A 20,370-nucleotide genomic window follows, 5' to 3' on the forward strand; every position below is an offset into this window, starting at 1 on the left:
AGACCAGGTGGTCATCTTAAGCAAGAGATGCACTCACTTGTGACAAGCTGTTCCAGCCCATAATCATTTTCAGTGCACCCTAATTCAAGGCTTCTTTTCCTTTCACCCATGTCGTTCTCATTGGGAGAATTGAGGCATTGTGCTTGGTGTAGCACAATAGACTTTGGTGAGGGGTATTGTCATCTGAACTGTTAGATTATGGACCTTAATTGCTTGTTACTTGTAAGTGGATGTTTTCTTCTCTAGAATGGTGACTTTGAATACTTAAGACTTTGCCTTTCCGAAAGGAAAACAGTATAGCACCTCTAAAGGGTAGGCCTGAATATCCACAGCAGAGTGGTCCACTGTGTGGCTGAGGGCCATGTGCAGCTCTTGAGGCCTTTTTGGGCAGCCTCTGGCAACATTTGACGCCCCTTCCCACAGCCCTCATGCTGCCTTCCCAAAGCTGGATAAACACCCAATAATAAATAATAAACACGTACCAAATAAACTGTCCCCACAGGTACATAAATTAGCAGTTGATCAGCAATCACTTAACAGTGCAGTAAGCTGATACTGTTGGCAGAACTCTTAATGGCTATCCACAGGTGAACTTAATCACATACAATTCCAGGAAATTTAAATATACAGTATCCAAAATCGAGCACAGTATCCAAGCAATTCACAACTGAGCATTTAATGCCCAACGACTAGCTCACTGTGGATCACTTTGTACACACAATTAACTATTACTTTAAAAAACTGAACAGATTTATCCCGTAACAGAGTTTCAGTATAAAGGCATGCCTGACACATTTAACAGAAGTGAAGCTAGTAGTGTAGGACTTTTGAAAAATGTAATTGGTTTAGGATTAATTTATGAATTATGAGTGTGTGGTTTTTTTAGAGGGGGGGGATAAAAGGTTGGCCTTAAGTTTGCCTTGTCTGGGAGCATCAGATGCTGTCCTATATCAGATGAAGCTATTTGTCTGTATAGCTCAGTGCAGTCTGTACAGGTTGTCTGTCAGTCACTCTCCAGGATATCAGGATATTACCTTGCCTGCTGCTACCTGGTCCTTCTAACTGGAGATACTGCCTGGGACTGAACCTTCTCCAGGCACAACAGGCACACTCTGCCTTTGGGCTAAGGGTCACTCCCTGAATTTGCTGCCTAAAATAAAGGCAAAACGTGTGTTACATATCGAAACAACTTTTGCAACTTATGGTAGATAAGTGGTTACTGTTTTAACTGGCTAAAGCTGTAGAATGGCAATAACTGTGTTTTATCTCTTCACCCCAATTTGGCACCTATGACAAATTGTTTGCTGTGTTGCGTGTGTCCCATCTATCCATGTCTTCTGGGTCTGCATAGAAGCCTATGGTAAGAATCTTACTTAATGTGTACTAATATGCTTAGTCAGTTCTGCGTCTTGCTTTCAATGACCCATGAGGAATTTGCATGTATAAAGTGGTACCTCTGGTTGTGAATGGGATCTGTTCCGGAGGCCCGTTCGAAACATGAAAAGAGCGCAACCCGCAGCGGCGCATCTACGCATGCGCGGGTTGCAACTCGCCACTTCTGCGCATGACGTCATTTTGTGCTTCTGCGCATGCGTGAGCGGCGAAACCTGGAAGTAACCCTTTCCGGAACTTCCGGGTCGCCGCGGGACGTAACCTGAAAGAACGTAACATGAAGCAAACGGAACATGAGGTATGACTGTACTTGGATTTTGAAAGCTAAAGGTTTTTTTTAAAAAAAAGTCACTGAAATATTTCTGTCTGGAGCACATTCTGTAATGATCAAAGAAGCAAATGAACTCAAACTTGGTGTGGGGTGAGGAAAGGATTAGGGATAAGGTAGAGTTGTGAAGGCTTGGGGGGAGAGGAACTGTTTCTCTCCCCCACCCATCCCCATTTTTTTCCTGGGTATTCATGCCTCCACAATAAGGTTTGGGAAAGACACAGGAAGGAAAGTAACAATAATGTTTCCTCTTTAGTACTGGAAAAGCAGTAAGACTATTCAGAGAGGGCATAGTTTTATTTAATACATTTCCACCTCACCTTTTAGGGCAGCCTCACCTTTTAGGGCAGCCATTAAGTTGAACATACATTGTGATTAAATGAAGGATAACAAACTTCATATGAAATTGAATTCATTTATTGCAGATTGGAACGTATGACATAATAGTAAAAACACATTCTATGAAGGAACTCCATTTATATTTTATGTATACAGTGGTACCTCACAAGACGAATGCCTCGTAAGACGAAAAACTCGCAAGACGAAAGAGTTTTTCGTTTTTTGAGTTGCTTCGCAAGACGAATTTCCCTATGGGCTTGCTTCGCAAGACGAAAACGTCTTGCAAGTTTGTTTCCTTTTTCTTAAAACCGTTAATACCCAGGGAATCCGTGCTTCGCAAGATGAAAAATTCGCAAGACGAAAAAACTCGCAGAACGAATTAATTTCGTCTTGCGAGGTACCACTGTACCATATATAGGCTGGTACACACAGATGCGTATGTATAGTTGTGTATGTCTGTAAAAACAGAATAATTGGTTTTACTGGCTACAGATGGTTTGGATGTAGCAGTAAATCATGGTTTACAGTTATGTTCATAAACTTTGGGCTTACGTGCTCCCTCTCTCACCTCTCTTCCTCCAGCATGGTTGCAAGGCGATTGGAAGCTTTCAGTTCTGTTTTCAGTTAACCACGGTATTCCCCAACTTTGGGTTCCCTAATGTTGGACTGCAGCTTCCATCATCCCTCACCCTTGACCATAGTGGCTGAGGAGGTAGAGGTTATACTCCAACAACTGGGAACTGATGGTTGAGGAACGAAGGTTTACTGTTATGTTTGAATCCTAGCCTGTAGTTGATCATAACTATGGTTTATTGAAACACAAGGTTTGGATTCGATTTGTTTCAGGAAACTCTAGCTAAGACCAATCACAATTTGTTGAGGTTTGGACATAACATTTAATGGCCATTCACTGAAAGTAGAAGCAAAAGCTTTTGTCTCTTCTGAACCTGAGGCCAAATGTTAAGTGGGGGAGGATGGGGAGATAACATGCATAAGCCTGTGGCTCACCTAGGCTTCTTTGTGTGAGAGGCACCCGTACTTCATCATGCACTGGCCAGCATATGTTATCTCTTCTCACCCAATATATGATACTTATTGAAAGGGGGATCTTATTGCATCCCTTAATTAAAGAACTTAAATTCGGAAGTGACAAAAATTATCCTAAATGGGTAGGAATAAAATTAAATATAAGCCCTATACCATATTTTATTCAGGCTACTGTACCCATAATAATACACAATATATCCTTTGTCAAATAGGGACCAAAATATTCTTATCTCAGGGCTTTTGTGCTTTGGTGAACATTGTGTTGGCTCCAGGGCTCCAGAAATGTTGGGCATGGCATTATTTGTTAGAAGCACCAGCAGCTGAAAATGCAATTCCAGAAGAGTAGCTGTATTAGTCTCTTACAGCAAAAGAAGTCAGAAGAAGTAAATTCAATATCGATGGGCCCAGGCACACTCGGCACTAACAGGCTAGGTCTCCATTTGCACAAGACTGCATGTGAGAGAATTATTGTTTGTGTGGGCTTACCTAATGTAGACCACAAATGAAGCCAGGTGAAATTGTGGTCAAATGTGTTGAGGAACCTCTGTTCCGTTGTTGTATGTTCCATCTGCTGTTAAGAATTTTGTGTCTTCACTAGAGTTCTCAAGAGACCAAAAGGGTGGAAAATGATGCTTTATAAAATAAGAGTCACATTCTCATAAAAATAGTTTAGCTTTTCTGTAGCAGAGAACAGTTAAGCTATAGAAGGAATATAGACTCAGTATTACAGAATAATTTTAAGCCCCAGTTAATGGAGGGAAACATAAATTAGGATAAAGGAAGAGGTCATGGTAGAAAGGGAATTGATTTTCCTGAAACTTGGTATTTTTCAGGAGCTGTTTGACTAGAGAAACTCTCGCAAGGTGACTTTATGTACATACTATGGGTTGAATGCAGAGTTAGTCATACATAGTAGACTTGTTAAAACCAGTGAGACTTAAAAAGGTATATTTTACAAACAAGTTTCATTGATTTCAGTGGGTTTACTCTATGTCTGGATCCAACTCTATGCTGCTATAGGGTGTAGAAGAAACGTAAAGGAACTATGAAGACTTCTTATTCAGATGTATTGTGCAGGAGGTGTTTGGGAGTGCTTGGGAGATGTAGTACTATACAACTACTAAGTGTTATTTTTTGCCTATTGATCAAAAGCCAGATTTTTATTTGTACGGTGAAACTTGTGGTTTACATGTAGGCCTAGGAAGATAAGTTTCTCTCCAAAGAGGCATCCCTCTCCTATTCCAAGACATGGATTCTAAAACATTTTCTCCTACCAACCAGTGTTGTTGGGATGCATTTCTAGTCTGAGGTGTTCCCATTGGTTAATAATTTTGTGATTAGGACATGCTGCTTTTTGCCTTGTGAGATGGTCAGTTGTATGGAAACAAAGTATAGGAATATAATAGTATGGGGAGATCTGCTTTCTTTTCATCACCTGAGATATGCTTTTCTTTACAAATACATTCCTGATTCTTGTTCTTGAGGATTCAGGATGCAATATTACTGAATGGGAGGTCCTTGACTCAACCCTGTTTCTCTGCAAGCTGCTGAAAAAGACTTGGCCAGATGTTCTTCCACAGAGGGTGCCTGGCATATTCTTGACCAAACAAGGGTGTGTTTCACTGAGAAACTTGTAAGCTTGTTCAATCGGAATCTCCTTCCTTGTAACATCAGGAAGAACTTTCTGATTGTCAGAGCTGTTCAACATTGGAACGGTCTCCCTCAGGAGTTTGTGGACTCTCCTTCCTTGGAGGTTTCTAAGCAGAGGTTGGGTGGCCATCTGACACGGATGCTTTAGCTGAGATTCCTGCATTGCCGGGGGTTGGACTAGATGACCCCTGGGGTCCCTTCCAACTCTACAGTTCTATGATTCTAGTGCGCATTTGTTGAAGGCTTGTGAGATTTGAATATATGCCAAAAATAAAACTTAAAGAACTAATAATCACTATTTGCAGTCATTGATTGTACGTTACTGGATTGTGCTTAGAATATGAGTTTTGGAGTGCATAATACCTGTCACTTCAGCTTTGTCCGTGTGTCTGTATGCAGTCTTGAAGAAGGTGCATGCTGAACAGGGTGAAATGAAACTTCAGGTGTGAATCTTTTAATTACAATAGCCAGCAACTAACGCTTATTTTTCTTAGGTGATTGCAGCTTCAGGTGGATTGCAGACAAAGCAAGCAAGCAGGAGACCCTTGCTTCCTGGGCTCTGGAGGCTCTCGTTAGATCTCACAAGGCCATCTGAAACAACCTTTCAGAAACAGTTTTTCAAGCTTTGCTTCCAGGGTTGTGGGATGGTCGCACAAGGCCTCTGGGGTGCTCCAGTGAAATTTTGTGGGGCCGTCTCATGAGATCTTGGATGGCCCTGATCTTGAGAGATTTCAAATGGCAGGGGTGGTTCTGGGTGTCATTCTGACTTTGCACAATGTTGCCTTTGCACGTGGACCACCCAGAATGTACGTTACGGGCCTACTATATTCTAACAAGTCCTGATGATCTTGTCGAGAAGAAGTGGCATTGGGAACTTAGTTCTAGGAACCCTTATCTCCATTAGCAATTAATCTTGGCAAACAGGTGGCATTCAGTTTATGTGTATTGTCTTTTCTTCTCATCAGTGGGAACTAGCCATGTGTGGAAAGCATAAGAAATTTATCAGTGCCTGTCTCTAGTACGGTTATTTTCCTCATTAGGACATAACGGAGATCGACAACGACAAAACCCACACTCAGGATCACCCTCTAATTCACAAAACCTCTCTCTCCTCATTGTTTCACCTTGAATGTGATTTATGTTATGTAGGGCAAAACCAGATTAAGCTCCTTATGTTCTTTGCCAAATAACCTGTTCTGTGTTGTCTTTTGCTGTGTTGCAAATAACAGCTTTTAAAATACTGTACAGACTAGTTCAAGGTAGTCAGGCTTCTGTTGAATTGAGAAGCACATACAAAGGCCATGTGGTGCTAGCTAATAACCTTTTGCTCGCGTAACAATAAAAATACATTAAAAAAAAAACCTGAAGAGGGCTGTTGTTCAGGAGGAGCCAATGGCAGCACATGTATCTCTGTTAACGTTGCTTTCAGCCCGTTCAGTTTTTGTTTATTCTAATGGGTTTTCTTGATATCTCTTCAGGAGGAGGAGGAACAGGAAGAAGATGACGACGAGGATGAGGATGACACAGATGACCTTGACGAGCTGGACACTGACCAGCTTCTAGAGGCTGATCTGGAGGAAGAGGAAAACAACGAGAATGCGGGAGAGGATGGAGAAAACGACTTCTCGCCTTCTGACGATGAGGAGCTGGCCAACCTGCTTGAAGAGGGAGATGAAGGAGAGGATGAAGACTCTGACGCTGATGAGGAAGTTGAGCTGATCCTCGGGGATAGTAAGTATACATAGGGAGAAATTAACTCTTTGGGGGATTCCAAAGGGTTAAAAGGTCCAGGGCAGACCAAAGATACCAATCTGAGGAAGTGTGCATGCACACGAAAGCATATACACAGAACAAACTTAGTTGGTCTCTAAGGTGCTACAGGTTAAAGGTAGTGTAAGCACTGCACTGCCTAGTGTGCAGGTCAGATTCCTTGGTCCCAGATTCCTGAATTAATTTTAGCTAACTCTCATAGGACAACAACTTCGCTCATGTGAGAAGCCTGATAGCTGTGCATACAGGTTGTTACTTGACAGCATGATGTTTGTAGCGTACATGTACCTTAAATTTTTTTACCTATGCTACTAAACTGGAACCCAGTCCAGGTTCCCAGGCACCTGCAAGTGGCTGTTTGAAGATGTGTGGTGTGGATGTGGCTCACACTTTACGTATTTGTTGGTGATCCCGCAGTAACCAGGTTTGCCATGTAATTGTGATGTTTCCCTTTCCTTTCCTGAGAGTATCAACTGTAAATCGTTGGTGAATGAGAATTGCTGAGATGCTCTAGCAATGGAGCTGTGGGAGAGCCTGGGGCATAGTTTTTCCAATAGTGTGTAGTTGTCAGTTAGTGGGACTTATTTCCATGTAAACATGCCACAGGCTCAAGCTGCAGTAATCCCCCAATCAATACTCCACGCAGCACGGCAGAAGCAAGTCAAATATAGCCAACGCTACCTTCCTTTAGCCTGCCTGTCACTGGCTTTGTAAAATTAAGCATGCAGCTACACAGAAGTTCCCAGAGGCTTGAAAGCAGCATGAGCCAGCAAGTTGTGTTGCTGCCTGACCGTCCTGTGTTTGAAGTTGCTGCATCCGCCCCATACTGCCCCCTTCTATCTCCCCCCCCCCAATCTTTTTGGATCTCCTGTTTCAAATGATGTCTCCAGCCCAGCTGACCTACTGCAGCTCTTTCTCTCTAAAAATATTTTCTTGAAGATCAAAAAGGGATGGGGATTGAGAGGTGCAAGGGATGGAGCTTGAAAGTAGAGGGAAATAGGGTTATTTGGAAAGTGTCAGTCAGGAGCAGGTGTGTGAGAAGAAAGTATTGGATTGGATAGTTTGTGCTTGGAGAACAAACTTTGTTCCATCTGTATGGAACGGTGGCAAGAGGGATTAATCTTACAGGGGAGCCATGCTAATGACCTGAAAGCAGCCCCCCTCCCCAAATCCTCACGGTTGCTTGTGTCTGTCTGTTAAGGGGACAGATAACTGTTGCTCAGTGAAGTGGGTAGGCATTCAGCACATGCTCAGAGGTGGTTTATTTATTATTACATCCTGTATTCTGGGATTTAACGCTGGTAAAGTGAGACAAAAATTAAGTACACGGTGGGCATGGGCATCTGAAGGAAGGGAGTTAGATGCCTTTTCATGTGTGTGCTGAGGACATGGGTGGTGGTGGAGTGGTGGACTTCTACACTGCAGGGATAGTGTGCTTCTTTTGTATAGAAAGAAGATGCAACCGTGCTTTAAAAAGAGGGTGGGAGGGGGAAAAGGGAAGAAATTGATAGACATAGACAGTGAGAGAAGGTGATCAGGCTTCCTGGAAGCTGTGTCACGTGCCCTAGAATCCTCCTTCCTGCCCTTTGATTGCATGTTTCTCATTGCAGGCAGCAGTTCCTCAGTTCTGAGGGAAATTCAGTCTGCTCATTCTCAGAGGCACTTTGTGCATTATGTCACAGCAAGAAAGTTGATCATTTATATTGGAGCAAAATTCTTAATTTTCACAACTGGTGTGCTTGTGTGTGTAATCTTGGAAATTTAAGGTAGTCTTGGTGGGGGCAAGCTATGGGTGTGGGGTGGGGAGAGGCTTCCCTTCAGTGCAATCGCTGGAACCTTTGCTGTTAATTTCAGCAGAGGCAGGACATCGGATGCCTGGAAGGTGACGTGTTGCTGGGACTGTTTGAGAAGACAACCCTCTGTCCCAGTCTGGTCCCGTTTCCGTTCATCCTGAGCTAAAATGCTTTTGCTAGCAGACTCATGTGTGCTCTTCTCTTGTTTTGTTGTAGTGCCGCCCTGCTTCTCTGCAATCAGGCACATGAACCTGGGGGCAAGCACCCTGTCAGGTCTCCAGCGATTTTCTTGTATATTTGTCAGTCCTCTATGTTCTTAATGGTGGTAGGTATTTTGTCCACATCCCACCAGGACATGTTGCAGAGCTCTAATTAAAAAGATGGATTGTATCTAAAAAGATGCTGTGCAATTGTTGTGCATTACTGGGGGAAATAAGCCCATTAGAGGGTTCTGGATTGCAGCTGAAAAAATAGCCTGTGCATTCCAGCAGAAGCTAGTGATGCCAGAAGGGAGCATTACTGAGAGTATTTATTTTTTAATAATTTCATTGCATGGTTTCCCTGCCTCTTCTCACATCTAGGCAGCTTCCTTCCAAAGTCTCACAATATGCAAACACAAATAAACAGCTCCACCTTCCTGTTGTCTCTGTTCTCATGCAGAATATGTGGCTCTGTGGAGCTGCTTGTTCCATATCACAGGTCCTCCCAGTTACTTCTGTCTAGCATCTGTCGTGCAAAATAAGTATTTGGCTGACATTGCTCTTCTGGGGACTTTTTAGTGTGAAGCATCACGAAAAACATGGGAGGTGGTGGTGGAGGATGCATTTGCAAGAAGGGGGGGAATGTGGCATTGGTGGGGCATTTTGGGAGGAGTGTGTGGAAGCAGAGGGCAGGCACTGATAGCATGCAGGAATAGATTGGCATGTTTACACTTCAGGAGGATAAGTATGTATTCTGCATAGTAAGCAGATGACACATGCTAGAATGCTCACTTCATCAGATGCCACTTGGTTGCTGAACGTTTAAAGGAATTTAAGTGCTCCTATTCATCTATTGGGACGTGGGTGGCGCTGTGGGTTAAACCACAGAGCCTAGGACTTCCTGATCAGAAGGTCGGCGGTTCGAATCCCTGCGACGGGGTGAGCTCCCGTTGCTCGGTCCCTGCTCCTGCCAATCTAGCAGTTCGAAAGCACGTCAAAATTGCAAATAGATAAATAGGTACCGCTCTGGCGGGAAGGTAAACGGCATTTCCGTGTGCTGCTCTGGTTCGCCAGAAGCGGCTTAGTCATGCTGGCCACATGACCCGGAAGCTGTACGTCGGCTCCCTAGGCCAGTAAAGTGAGATGAGCGCCGCAATCCCAGAGTCGGTCATGACTGGACCTAATGGTCAGGGGTCCCTTTACCTTTTTTATTCATCTATTATCACCCTCAAGTGAGGATGTATTCACAGGTCAGACATCATCTTCCTTTAGCAAAAATGCATCCAATCTTTTTCCTTGGGATTGGTTTGCAGCCTGGTTGTCTTTTATGAGGGCGCACTAGCCAGCTAAACTGTGTTTGCTGTTTCTAGTCCTCATTTTGATGACTTTTATGCAGCATTAGCTGTGAGCTGGTTTTAAGTCCATTTCACACATGCCCTATCAGTAACTGTTTATGTGCGGATTTGATTAGTTGGGTGGAATGGAAGAGAGGGAGAGAGTATGACAGAGAGAAAAATAACAATACATTGCATTCATTATTCAGATGAAGGAAAATACTGGATTATAAAAGTTTGTCATTGGATCTTGAAAGTGCAGATCATGTAAGCTGCAAACACATTCACAGTGCAATTTTATCAATATGTACTCAGGGAAAAAATCTAGTTGAGTTTAGTGGGGCTTTCGGCTAGGTAAGAATGTAAAGGATATTTAGACTTTGATTTAAAAATGATTACTTAGAGCTATAACCGTTACATGGAAAAACTAGTGGAGAGAGGGAAAGGAGTCCAATAAACCTGCATGGGATGGAACTAGGGATTAATGGTCCACAAAGGAGTTATACGCTCACATTCAAAGGAATAGAGATGAAAGAGAAGCTCAGATGGACCCCATCCACAGCCATTCCAACCATAACATTAAAACGAGGCTTTTCCTTTAAAAAAAAAAAAAGTGTGTAAATCTGGTGTGTGTGTTTGTGTGTTCCCATGTGTGCTTTATTGGTACCTCCTTCTCAGAGTTAGTGTCTTTCTATCTGCCTTGCAAAAACATTCTTCTTTTCACCGATGCTCAAATCCCAGGGGCATCATCTCATGTAGACAATGGCGCATACTTCATTATTGTACCAGATTCCTGAACTGCTACTTTCAAATATACCTTTGCAGAGTTCCCTCTGAAGAGCACTGTCAGCCAATATCCACCCCACATACCCTGAAAAAGACCTGCCTGGTCTTTTTTCTGCTGGTATTCTGGCAGGAGGTGGTTTTTGTTGATTTCAAGAAAGTGTGTCCTTGAAAATCTCATCAAGGACTCCGTTAGGAAAACTAGGGGTTAGGAATTGCTTGTGAATGTGCTTGCGTTTCTTCAGAGTTGTTTCAGTGGATCCTGCTGATGAAGACAACTCTTCCATATCCTAGACAGATTTTCTACAAGAGTTAGGGAAACAGGCCACCTGAATGATCACTGAGTGTTTTTCCCCCTGTCCCTTGAGCTGTGGTGTGGTACCAATCAACTTACCAAGAAGCAAGTACTATTTTGGAGACAGTATTAACACAAATAATGCACATAATTCACGTCACCCAGTTGCCCTCTGGTAGACTTTACTGTATCCCAACAGCCGCTTCCCTTGTGGCTGGTTTACCTTATATTTACTATATGCTGGGTGAGGAAAGTCGCTCAAGAAAAGAGGTACTCTCTTCTGTTTTGAGCTGGGCCACTTGTGCTGATTCCGCCCACCTTCTGTTTGTGCAAAAAAAGGGGTGCACAGGAGCAGAGTTGTACAAAACATAAAGCCCCCAAGCTCATTCATTCGTCTCCCTTGTTTGAAACAAAATAAAAAAATTCCTTCCAGTAGCACCTTAGAGACCAACTAAGTTGAGAGGGTGGGGAGGGGTATTACTCAGAAGGGTGGTGGGAATGGGTGATTGGCTGATAGGTGTGGTAAACCTGTTGACCCTCCCCACCCTCTCACTATATATAAGGGTCTGGTGACTTCTGTTTCAGTGTATCTGAAGAAGTGTGCATGCACACAAAAGCTCATACCAATAACAAAATTAGTTGGTCTCTAAGGTGCTACTGGAAGGAATTTTTTTATTTTGTTTCGACTACGGCAGACCAACACGGCTACCTACCTGGAACTCTCCCTTGTTTGGAAAGTCTTTAAAACTTCCATTGTATTTAAAAACAGTCCAAAAAGTTTCTTTTTAAGATATAATAGAAATAAGCAGTTACTTCAGCTGTGTTTGTGGATGTGAAGGACAGCGGATTGTAAGGTGGCAACTGCTTGTCTAAATTGACTCTCCTTGGTAGTCATTCTCCTCTGGTTGCGTTGGTCAGTTAAATCCTGTCCTTGCCTTTCTCCCTAAATACTTAGTATACGCTTCAACTTAGGAACAATATATTGTACCCTTTCTGTGTCTCTGGAAACTCACCTTGTTTTAGTGCCCGTTGCATCTTTTACTCCCACTACAGAGGATTTTGGAGCTACATACTGATTCTCTAGAGTGTTTTCAGTAATTCCTGAAGGCATCTCACTCTGGTGGTAAGTATTCTCTTTATAATGAGGAGCTGTGCCTTGGCTTGTGGTGAAACAGTCCTGTTTTGCACATTGTTTATGGTTTCTAGATGGCATACCACTCAAAAGGGTGCCTGTGTATGGTCTTTTGTATTTGACTTGGAACAAGTTACCCTGCTTTGGTGTCTTTTTGACATATCAGACTTTGCATTGCTCAAATAACCCATTTGTCCCCTTTCCAGCTGACAGCTCAGATAATTTGGATTTGGAAGATGACATAATCTTATCTCTGAATGAGTGAGGAGTGGCCACCCCACAGGATGTTGGCAGCAGGAAAGCTCCGTTCTCGGAAGCCAGGAGGCCAAATCCAGGAGGTGATACTGAGCAGCCGCTCATATCCTAATTCTTGGGAGACCCATCTAAAGAACTCTAGCCCTTCTGACCTTGCAGTGGACAGATGCAGGCTCCTGACACATCTGGAACCTTCCTACCAAGAGACCCAGGAGCTTGACCTTATTTTTCTCTGCCTTTTTATTTTTGGTTTTGAGGCTGAGACATGACTCTCCTCTCCACGGGGAGTTCCGAAGATATTTCACAATATATTTTCTTTGTATAAAGTTCTTTCCTAAAGAACAGAAATAGTTTTATATGAAACAAAAAAAAGGATAAAAAACAAAACAGGCAGGTATTATAAAGAGGGTATGGATTTGTAATCTTCTAATGTTTAGTCACGATGACAAGTTTCTGGGGGATAAATAAGTTTAAAAAGGGCATTTTTACTGAAAAGCGTGGCAGGCAGGGTGGGATTGAATCATGGATTGTAAAAGCTGTAGGTGATTTTTATTTTGAACATAATTTTTTAATGGATGTGTTGCTACCTGCTGTGAAATGTTCGGGGTTTTTTTTTTTTTTTTTGTCTGATGACTCCTGACAAAAGCCCTGCGAGTTCCTGCTATAGTAGCCATGGCAGAAGACTAGAGATCCCGTTCTGTCTTGCTCAGAATCTGCCATTGCTGGAGATGAAGGACTCTAGTTTACAAGCTCCTCGCCTCACCCCCTTCCTACATATTTTTGTGTTTGGAATTTTAAAATTTTATTTTTTTCCCCCTTTCCCTTCTGCCCTTGTGTGAAAACTACAAATCGAAGGCCTTTTTTTTCTTTAATGTAAATTGTATTTATTAAAAAAATAAATAAAATCCAAGTCCTGTCTGTTTGTAGCTCTGAGCTGCTGTAGTATACATTCATTGCCTTTGCTGGCTCCTCAAGCTGCCTTCAGTGCTACTTTGCACCAGAATGCATGACCAAGGCAGGGTTATTCATAGAAGAACTGTGACTTCACGTGCATGAATGTATCTGGACATTCAAGAGTGTGATGCTATCAGTACTATTCACACAAGATTTTTAAGAACAGCGCTCCATACGCTTATCCCAGGAGGATCATGTTCAGTGAAATCATGTGAGAGGTATCCCACAGTTGTTCTGGGTTCTGATTCCTATATTATCATGCAATGATGGATTGCATCCCTGGGAAGGGAAAGAGAATACCTATTTTCATATGAAGTTGAGTTGCTTCTCCTCTCTAACTCAGGTGAGGGGAACCTTTGGCCGTCCAGATGTTACTGAACTACAAATCCCATCAGTCCCAGCTTGGCCCAATGTGCAGGGGTGATGGGAGTTATATCTCCGCAGCAGCAGCTGCTGGAAGCCCAAAGGTTCCCCACACCCAGTTTAAACAAATAGCTGCAATACTAGCAGCAGATATATATGCAACTTTATTTTGGTGAAGTGCACCTTTAAGCCCAGAGGTTGGATGCTACAAGGGAATTTAGAGGTTACTAACTTCTGGTATTGCCTGTCATGAACCTATTTGTAATGGGGAGCACTGCAGGATGCAAAACATCTGCTGGACCAGCCTTGGGTTTGCCATTCACCCTCTCCCAGCAATTGGAGTACAATAGTCACTGGGATGGTTGCATTTATTAGAAAGCCCTGCTTGCAACCCAGTCATGGAAATGGATTTAACTACCTTCTATCCTTTCTTCCTGTGGTTCCACTCCATTTATAACTGAGCAGATTGACTTACTGCATTGCGGGCCTTAGAAATAAAAATTAGACCACATAGGTGGTGGTAAAGGATGAAGTAATAATGTTAGCAATGGTCTTAAGGTCAGTGCTTGATAAAACTGCAACGGAATCATACCCTCACCACTACTCTCTTTTGGCTATGCTTGTGTTTCATGGGACTAGCGATTCTGCATTTAGACTTCCATTTGCTTGTATCAGAACAACGGTCCCATCTTTTTCTGTTTCTTCCTACCACCTGGTTAAAATGTGTTTTTCATTTATTTGAGAAGTTTAGAAACAAAAATATATTACGATATTTGCGAAGTGAATATTCTTCAGAATCTAGAAAATGTTTTTGCCTCTCTCACTCACTCTATATATAATCTTAATTTTACTGTATCACACGTTGACTACTTTTTTGAAGAGAGATTTAGAAGCACACAAACAAAATCCATCTATTTAAACATTTTGGAGCGGATATGGAGAACCTTTGGCCTTCTGAAAGTTGCTGAAGGATGACTGGCCATTAGCCAGGTTGGCTGAGGCTGGTGAGTTGTGGTCTAGCAACATCTTGAGAGCCAGAGGTTCACATACATCTATCTTAGAGCTGTTCAGAACTGTTTTCTGGACCCCTTGTGATTTTTAACCAATAGTAGACAAAAATTGCATACATAAATGGGACTTATTCTGCTCAGTATACCCGGGTGTTCCCTTTTTCCAGTAGAGTGGACAGAAGGCTACCATTAAACAACATTTACTAGCATCGTTTGCTGTGCAAGAGCAAGTTTGCTCTAATCATGTTGGTTACTTGGTTAGTGAGACTACTGGAAAATTGTATTTTAACAACTCACAATGTGGTTAAAAAGAATAAAGAACTAACACTAACAAATGAAATGGGGTGGAAGTTCACACAAGACCAACCTCTAAATCACAAGCTGGTATTACTTGCAGGTAACCTTTCAGAGGCAAAATTTAAAAATTGTATTCGTTGACAACTTACCTCTCTTGGATGCTTTAATACACATCCTAAAAAATGTTTTAACCACCACATGGCTGGCTTAGAAATAATAATTTGCTAATCATTAGTGTAGTCTCTGCTTCCATAATTTCACTGCACAAGAGAACTGGTAATAGTTGGAGGATAGAGAAGCAGAGAATGGCGAAGTCTCCGTATTTATGACCTTGGTCTGGACAGTGCTGCAACCATGGATGGGGCTGTGTAGGGTCATAGCAGTTAAGAGGATCAGCACCCCGTACACTTCATGTCAATCCAGAATGGGATACTACACTATATGGGATGCTACACTGTAACCTTGTCAAGCTTACTTGTCTTCAAACCTTTCTATCATCCTCCCTGTCCATTATTTCAAAACATTCCACATTCCTTGAAAAGCAAGCTCTCGGAAAGAGAATTATGCAAGCTAAGTGAGTGTGCATACATACATCTATTTATTAATTGCATATTTTAGACACAAGTGGGCATACCCTGGTGCAGAATGTGGCGTAAACTCTTACCGCAGCATACACGCACACCTCCTTAGACTATCTCTTACAGTTCATGCTTTCTCCTTTTTACCCGATATCACTTCACATAAAGCAGCTTTCCTATGTACATCCCCTGTGACAACTCTGGCCTGCTGCATGTGTGTGGACACACTGCTAATTGCAATGTTCTGCTCATGTGAGAAAGTGTGTGTGTATTTGCTACACACCACCAGGTATGTCAGGGCTGGGGAACTGGTGGCTCTCCATCAGCCCCAGCCACCACAGTCAGCAGTTAAGAATGAGGGGAGCTGCAGTTCAACAACATCTGGAGGGCCTGGGTTCTCCATCCCTGAGTGCCATTTTCTGTACCAAAATGGTTATGACCAAAAGAAATGCTACCTAGGGAGGTGGACCTCATAGAAGGAGGATCTCCTCATTCTCTGTGCTAATTAATCCCAGAGCAATGCCAGAAGATGAGTGCTCAAATAATAGGTCGGACAGAATTTGCCCACCTTGTCCTAAAAAGCAGTGCATCCACCTGCCTAACCTACTGTATATAACAAGCAGAACTGTATATAACTGCAATATAGGACACATGCTATAAGCAGGCAACTTGGTCAAGTTTTTATCGTTTATTTTTGCCACTGGAGCTGATGAACATAATCATTTAGATTTTGTTATCAGATCCTACTCAACTGCCTGGTTATTTGTCTTCCTGAGTAGCCAATAGTTAGTACTGAACAGAAAATCTAAGAGTAGCTTTGAATCTACAATATAATCAATCCAACAGGAAACACAGTTAACAGAGGAGTTGGGGGGGGGTGCACCCATGGTGCAGCCTATGTTTTATTGCACCAAGAGTTGAGGACTGCTAAAAAATTTAAGCTTCACAGAGCTGTTCTTTGGCTACAATCATCTCAAAAGCTCTCATCCACCAAGAAAAGGTTGGTCCAATAATGGATACCATTACCTTTTCCACCTTTTTAAAAAAAATTCTGGCATTAACTACCTAAACACAGAGAGAAGAAGCAAGCAGACTTCAACTATCAAAGAAATCAAAATAGCACAAAACTGGTATAATAGTGTTGAACAGCAGTAAAAGGAAGAACTGTCTGAAATACGTTATTTGCTTTATCTATTGGAACCAGCCATTGGCAGACTACAGAAACCAGGACACTGCACAAAGTTAAAAATCCATCAGTGAACAAGGCTTTACTGACAACTTTCCATACATTTAAAAAATAAGAACACAGCAGACAGTGTCACATATTAAAACAAAATGGGATTAAAATGGTATTAAAATTAGAAACTAATTAAATTGTAGAATTTTTTGGAGGACTTTTGGAGCCTCGCTCAAAAAAATTGGCCTTAAAAGCAACCAGGCTGTGTGAGATACAAAGAAATATGGAATCAGCAAAGAGGGAGGAAAGAGAGGAGACAGAGAGTAAATACTAGGCAGTGTCTTTGACTATCACTATCACCATATGCTCTTCTTCTAACTTTCCCAATGTTCTTAGTGCGGACTGGAGGTACTGCTGAGAGAATTCACAAGGAGGGAAAGCGTAAAGCATGCCTGTGCTGTCTTTACCCTTCGCCCCTCCCACAGGAAGGCTGATCACCCCAGCAGCCTGTTTTTGTTTCAAGTAAGAGACCAGATTCCTGAGAAGCCGTCTTTGCAAGCCAGGCTCTACCACAGGGACGGCCCCTTCAGTGCTTGCTCCTTGAGCAGTCTGGGTAGCCAGCAGCACAGCATAGCCATTAGGGCTTCCTTGCTTGATACGTCGAGTTACTTCATCCAGCTTGGGCTGGTCAAGCCGAAGTCTCTGGGCAATCTTGAGCTGCGTGAGCTTTCCACCAGACAAGTGGTCTTTCAGAAGCCCATTGATAACCCCCAAGTCGCCTTCAAGGATGTGCATAGATGTAGGGAAACAGCTGTTTTTCAGGACAAGTAGCCCATTCCAGGCAAGCTGCAGCGTGTGGGCATAATCTGATAAGCTTTTTAATTTCTTTGTTTCAGATTTGGACTCTTCATGAGTCTTTGATTCAGCCTCAGCAGTTCGATGATTGCGTTCGCTGTCCCTTTTCTTAGGCTGAGGATCAGATGTTTCACGGTGCGGCTTCTCCTCTGAAGCATGCCTGTTGTTCTGCAGGGAGTTATTCTGCTCTTTCTCCGTGGCAGACTCTGTGGTGTGGTTCTCCTTCCGAGCCCTCTCTGGGCTGCGATCTAAAGCTGGCCCACCAGGTTTTGTCCTGCCTCTGTCCTCATAGGGCGAATGGGCAGTTCTCCCTCGGTCACTGGAAAGGCTACGGCGTTTACGCCTTTCCTCCCATGGTTTGAGCACGCTTCGGTCACTATCACTGCCCCAACGTTCTCCACTTCGGCTGCGTGCTGACTGACTGTAGGTCTCCAAATTATTTCTGCGCTCTGCGTTTTTGACAGGGCTGGTCCAATCAGCCTCTAAAAAGCCCCTTTCCCGGTCTGAGTAGAGGAGATGAGGAGGAGTCCTGTCTCTCACCCTTAAGTCTTGCTCTAGACTCCTGTGCCTGCTGTAGCCTTCAGGTAGCAATTCATAGGGTACAGGCAGCGGTGCAGGCTGATACTGCTGAGGGTAGCGTGCCTCCTCAGCTTTGGCAAAATCCACTCGAAGTCTCCTGTCTGGCCCACCCAAAGGGAAGCCCCTCATTTGTGCACAGGCAGCCTGGGCAGCGTCTAAACTTTCATATTGAATGTAGGCAAAACTGTCCCCTTTCACATAGTCAATAGTCCTAATGCTTCCAAAGCGATCAAATTCCCTAGCAAGGGCAGCTAGCGAAGTACTTGGACCAAGACCACCCACCCAAAGTCGGGTTGTGGGGTTGGCTTTCCCATAGCCAATTTTGATAGGGTTCCTGCCAACAACCCGGCCAGACATGGCAACCTTGGCTCGATGTGCCATGTCCAGGTTCTGGAACTTTAGAAAGGCATAGGCTCCACCTTGGCCCCTCGCAGGGCGCTTGATCACCACTTCCTCAATGATGCCGTATTTTTCAAAGGCACGCCTCAGTTCTACCTCAGAGACGCTGTGGTCCAGATTGCCAATAAAGAGATTACGAGTCGCTCTTTGATCATCCTCCGGCATAAGATCCTCTTCAGCCACTATGGGATAGCCATAGGGACGGCCACGCTCGTCGTACAGTCCATAGTAATCCAGCACTCTCTCCCGCTCCCGAGAGAGACCCAAGGCAACAGCTTCCAAGGCAAAGGCTGCAGCGGCAGCATGTCGTGGTCTGGGCTCTCTCAGCAAAGGGGTGGCAACAGGAGAAAGAGATCTCTGTTTATAAGGATAGACACCATGGATTGGGGGCAGGAAAGCCATGGGTTCAGGGGACGGGGTAGGTGGGGGCGTGCGGCTTCGTCTGCCCCCTCGCAGGTACACAGGCTCCACCTTGAGGGGGCGATCGTAGAGGAGAAGCTGCCGGGCTCTGGCATGCCTTCGAGCATCTCGGGCGTCCGCCGGGTGCCTGAAGTTGACATAGGCAACGCGGCCGAGCTCGGGGGTATGGGAGAGCTTGACGCTAATGTCACTGGCGCCGCCGCTAGCGAACCTCTGGAACTGGCGGAACAGCCCGTCCTCCAGAAGCTGGTCCGGGAGGGCCGGGCCCAGGCCGCTCACCAGCAGGGTCTTGTACTCGCTGGAGCCGGGGGGATCCCCGGCCAGCCCCACCCCGGCCGTCAGTCCGAGCCCCGGCGCCAAAAGCAGCGACGGCGCGGCCACCGCCGAAGGCCCGCCCAGAAGCAAAGATGGGGCGACCACGGCGGCCAGAGGCACTTTGGCCTTGGCGGCCCCCAGCGCCCGCGAAGAAGACGACGAGGACGACGAGGAGGACGGGGGCGGCGGCGCCGCGGCGGAGGCGGCTTGGCTGCTGCTGCTGCTCCTGGCGCTGGACGAGGCGGCGCCGCGGTGGTTGGAGTCGCCTCCGCCTCCGGGCCGCTCTTCCCCGCGGTGGCTGCGCGAGCTGGAGCTTCCCGCCGCCGACTTGTCCCGGCCGCTGCGCGACGAGGCGGAGGCGGAGGCGGACGACGACGACGAGGAGGCGCCCGAGCTCCGGTGCGGGCCCCGCCGGCTGCTGCTCCCGCCGCTGGCGCCGCTGCTCTCGCGCTCCCGCTCGCGGGGCCTCTTGGCCGAGGAGGCGCCCCGCGTCCCCCCGGACCCCGCCGGGCTGGAATCCCGCTCGCTCGCCCGCTTCATGGCTCCGGGGCCCGCGATTCAGGAGGCGCCTCTGGCGGCAGCTGCCATCTTGGACAAAAGGGAACGAGCGAAGGCGGCTCTGCCCAGTTGCCGCGCCGTGCGCGCCGACGACGTCATCAGCCCGCGACCCCGCCCCGAGCCAGCCGAGCGACGGGCCGCGTCCGTAATGGCTCCGGCTGGACGCCGCGGCCGCCGCCCGAAAGCCCCTCCTGCTCGCGCCCGCCAGAGGACGGGGAGGCGAGGGGCAAAGCCCCTCCGTGTTCCCGGCCGCCTTTCCCGCCTCCACGGCACTTACCTGCCCCTCAGCCTGAGGGAGGAGTAGAAAGTGCATAGCAAGTGAGAGCAGGAAGGACAGCGCTTTCCCCCTTCCTCTGCTCCTCTCCCTTTTCTTTAAGAAGAAATACAGCGGATGCCACTTTCCCTCTCTCGGTCAAAGCGCGCCGCCTCCGACGAGCGGCTGTTAGACCGAAGAAGGGAGCAACCGGCGATCGCGCACACGTGCAAAACAACTGGTCTCTGAGCTTTGAAGGGCAAAAGTGCATTTACAAATAGCACTTGCATTACA

At 45.2% G+C, this 20,370-nt stretch overlaps 2 protein-coding genes and 1 long non-coding RNA gene across 6 annotated transcripts in view; 2 read left to right on the forward strand and 1 right to left on the reverse strand.

Moving 5' to 3' along the window:
• DCAF1 (DDB1 and CUL4 associated factor 1) overlaps positions 1 to 13,244 on the forward strand; it is a 56,113-nt gene extending 42,869 nt beyond the window's left edge. For 2 of the 4 annotated variants that reach the window (XM_083603241.1, XM_083603240.1), the window contains exons 23-24: positions 6,235 to 6,487; positions 12,270 to 13,244. In XM_083603241.1, the coding sequence (XP_083459367.1) occupies positions 6,235 to 6,487; positions 12,270 to 12,328 (312 nt within the window). In that variant the 3' untranslated portion in view covers positions 12,329 to 13,244. Of the gene's footprint in view, positions 1 to 6,234; positions 6,488 to 8,535; positions 8,718 to 12,269 lie in introns of those variants that run through there. The other 2 variants (XM_083603239.1, XM_083603238.1) reach the window with 1 other exon arrangement.
• On the forward strand, positions 1,367 to 4,653 carry LOC310757907. Its single transcript, XR_014545562.1, has 2 exons — positions 1,367 to 2,207; positions 2,457 to 4,653. It is a non-coding gene; the product is annotated as an uncharacterized lncRNA (long non-coding RNA).
• A 2,943-nt stretch (positions 13,245 to 16,187) lies between the features above and the next one.
• RBM15B (RNA binding motif protein 15B) lies at positions 16,188 to 19,901 on the reverse strand. The gene has a single exon (XM_083603298.1). It carries the CDS (start codon positions 19,803 to 19,805, stop codon positions 17,028 to 17,030), a length of 2,778 nt encoding a protein of 925 aa, XP_083459424.1. The 5' UTR covers positions 19,806 to 19,901; the 3' UTR covers positions 16,188 to 17,027.
• Positions 19,902 to 20,370: the final 469 nt, after the last annotated feature.

The sequence above is a fragment of the Podarcis filfolensis genome, assembly GCF_964270895.1.
Source record: "Podarcis filfolensis genome assembly, chromosome: 2".
NCBI lineage: Eukaryota > Metazoa > Chordata > Lepidosauria > Squamata > Lacertidae > Podarcis > Podarcis filfolensis.

Bases quoted from the DNA above. Each gene is read 5' to 3' on its own strand.
- RBM15B (XM_083603298.1), bottom strand. From the start codon at position 19,805: ATGAAGCGGGCGAGCGAGCGGGATTCCAGCCCGGCGGGGTCCGGGGGG.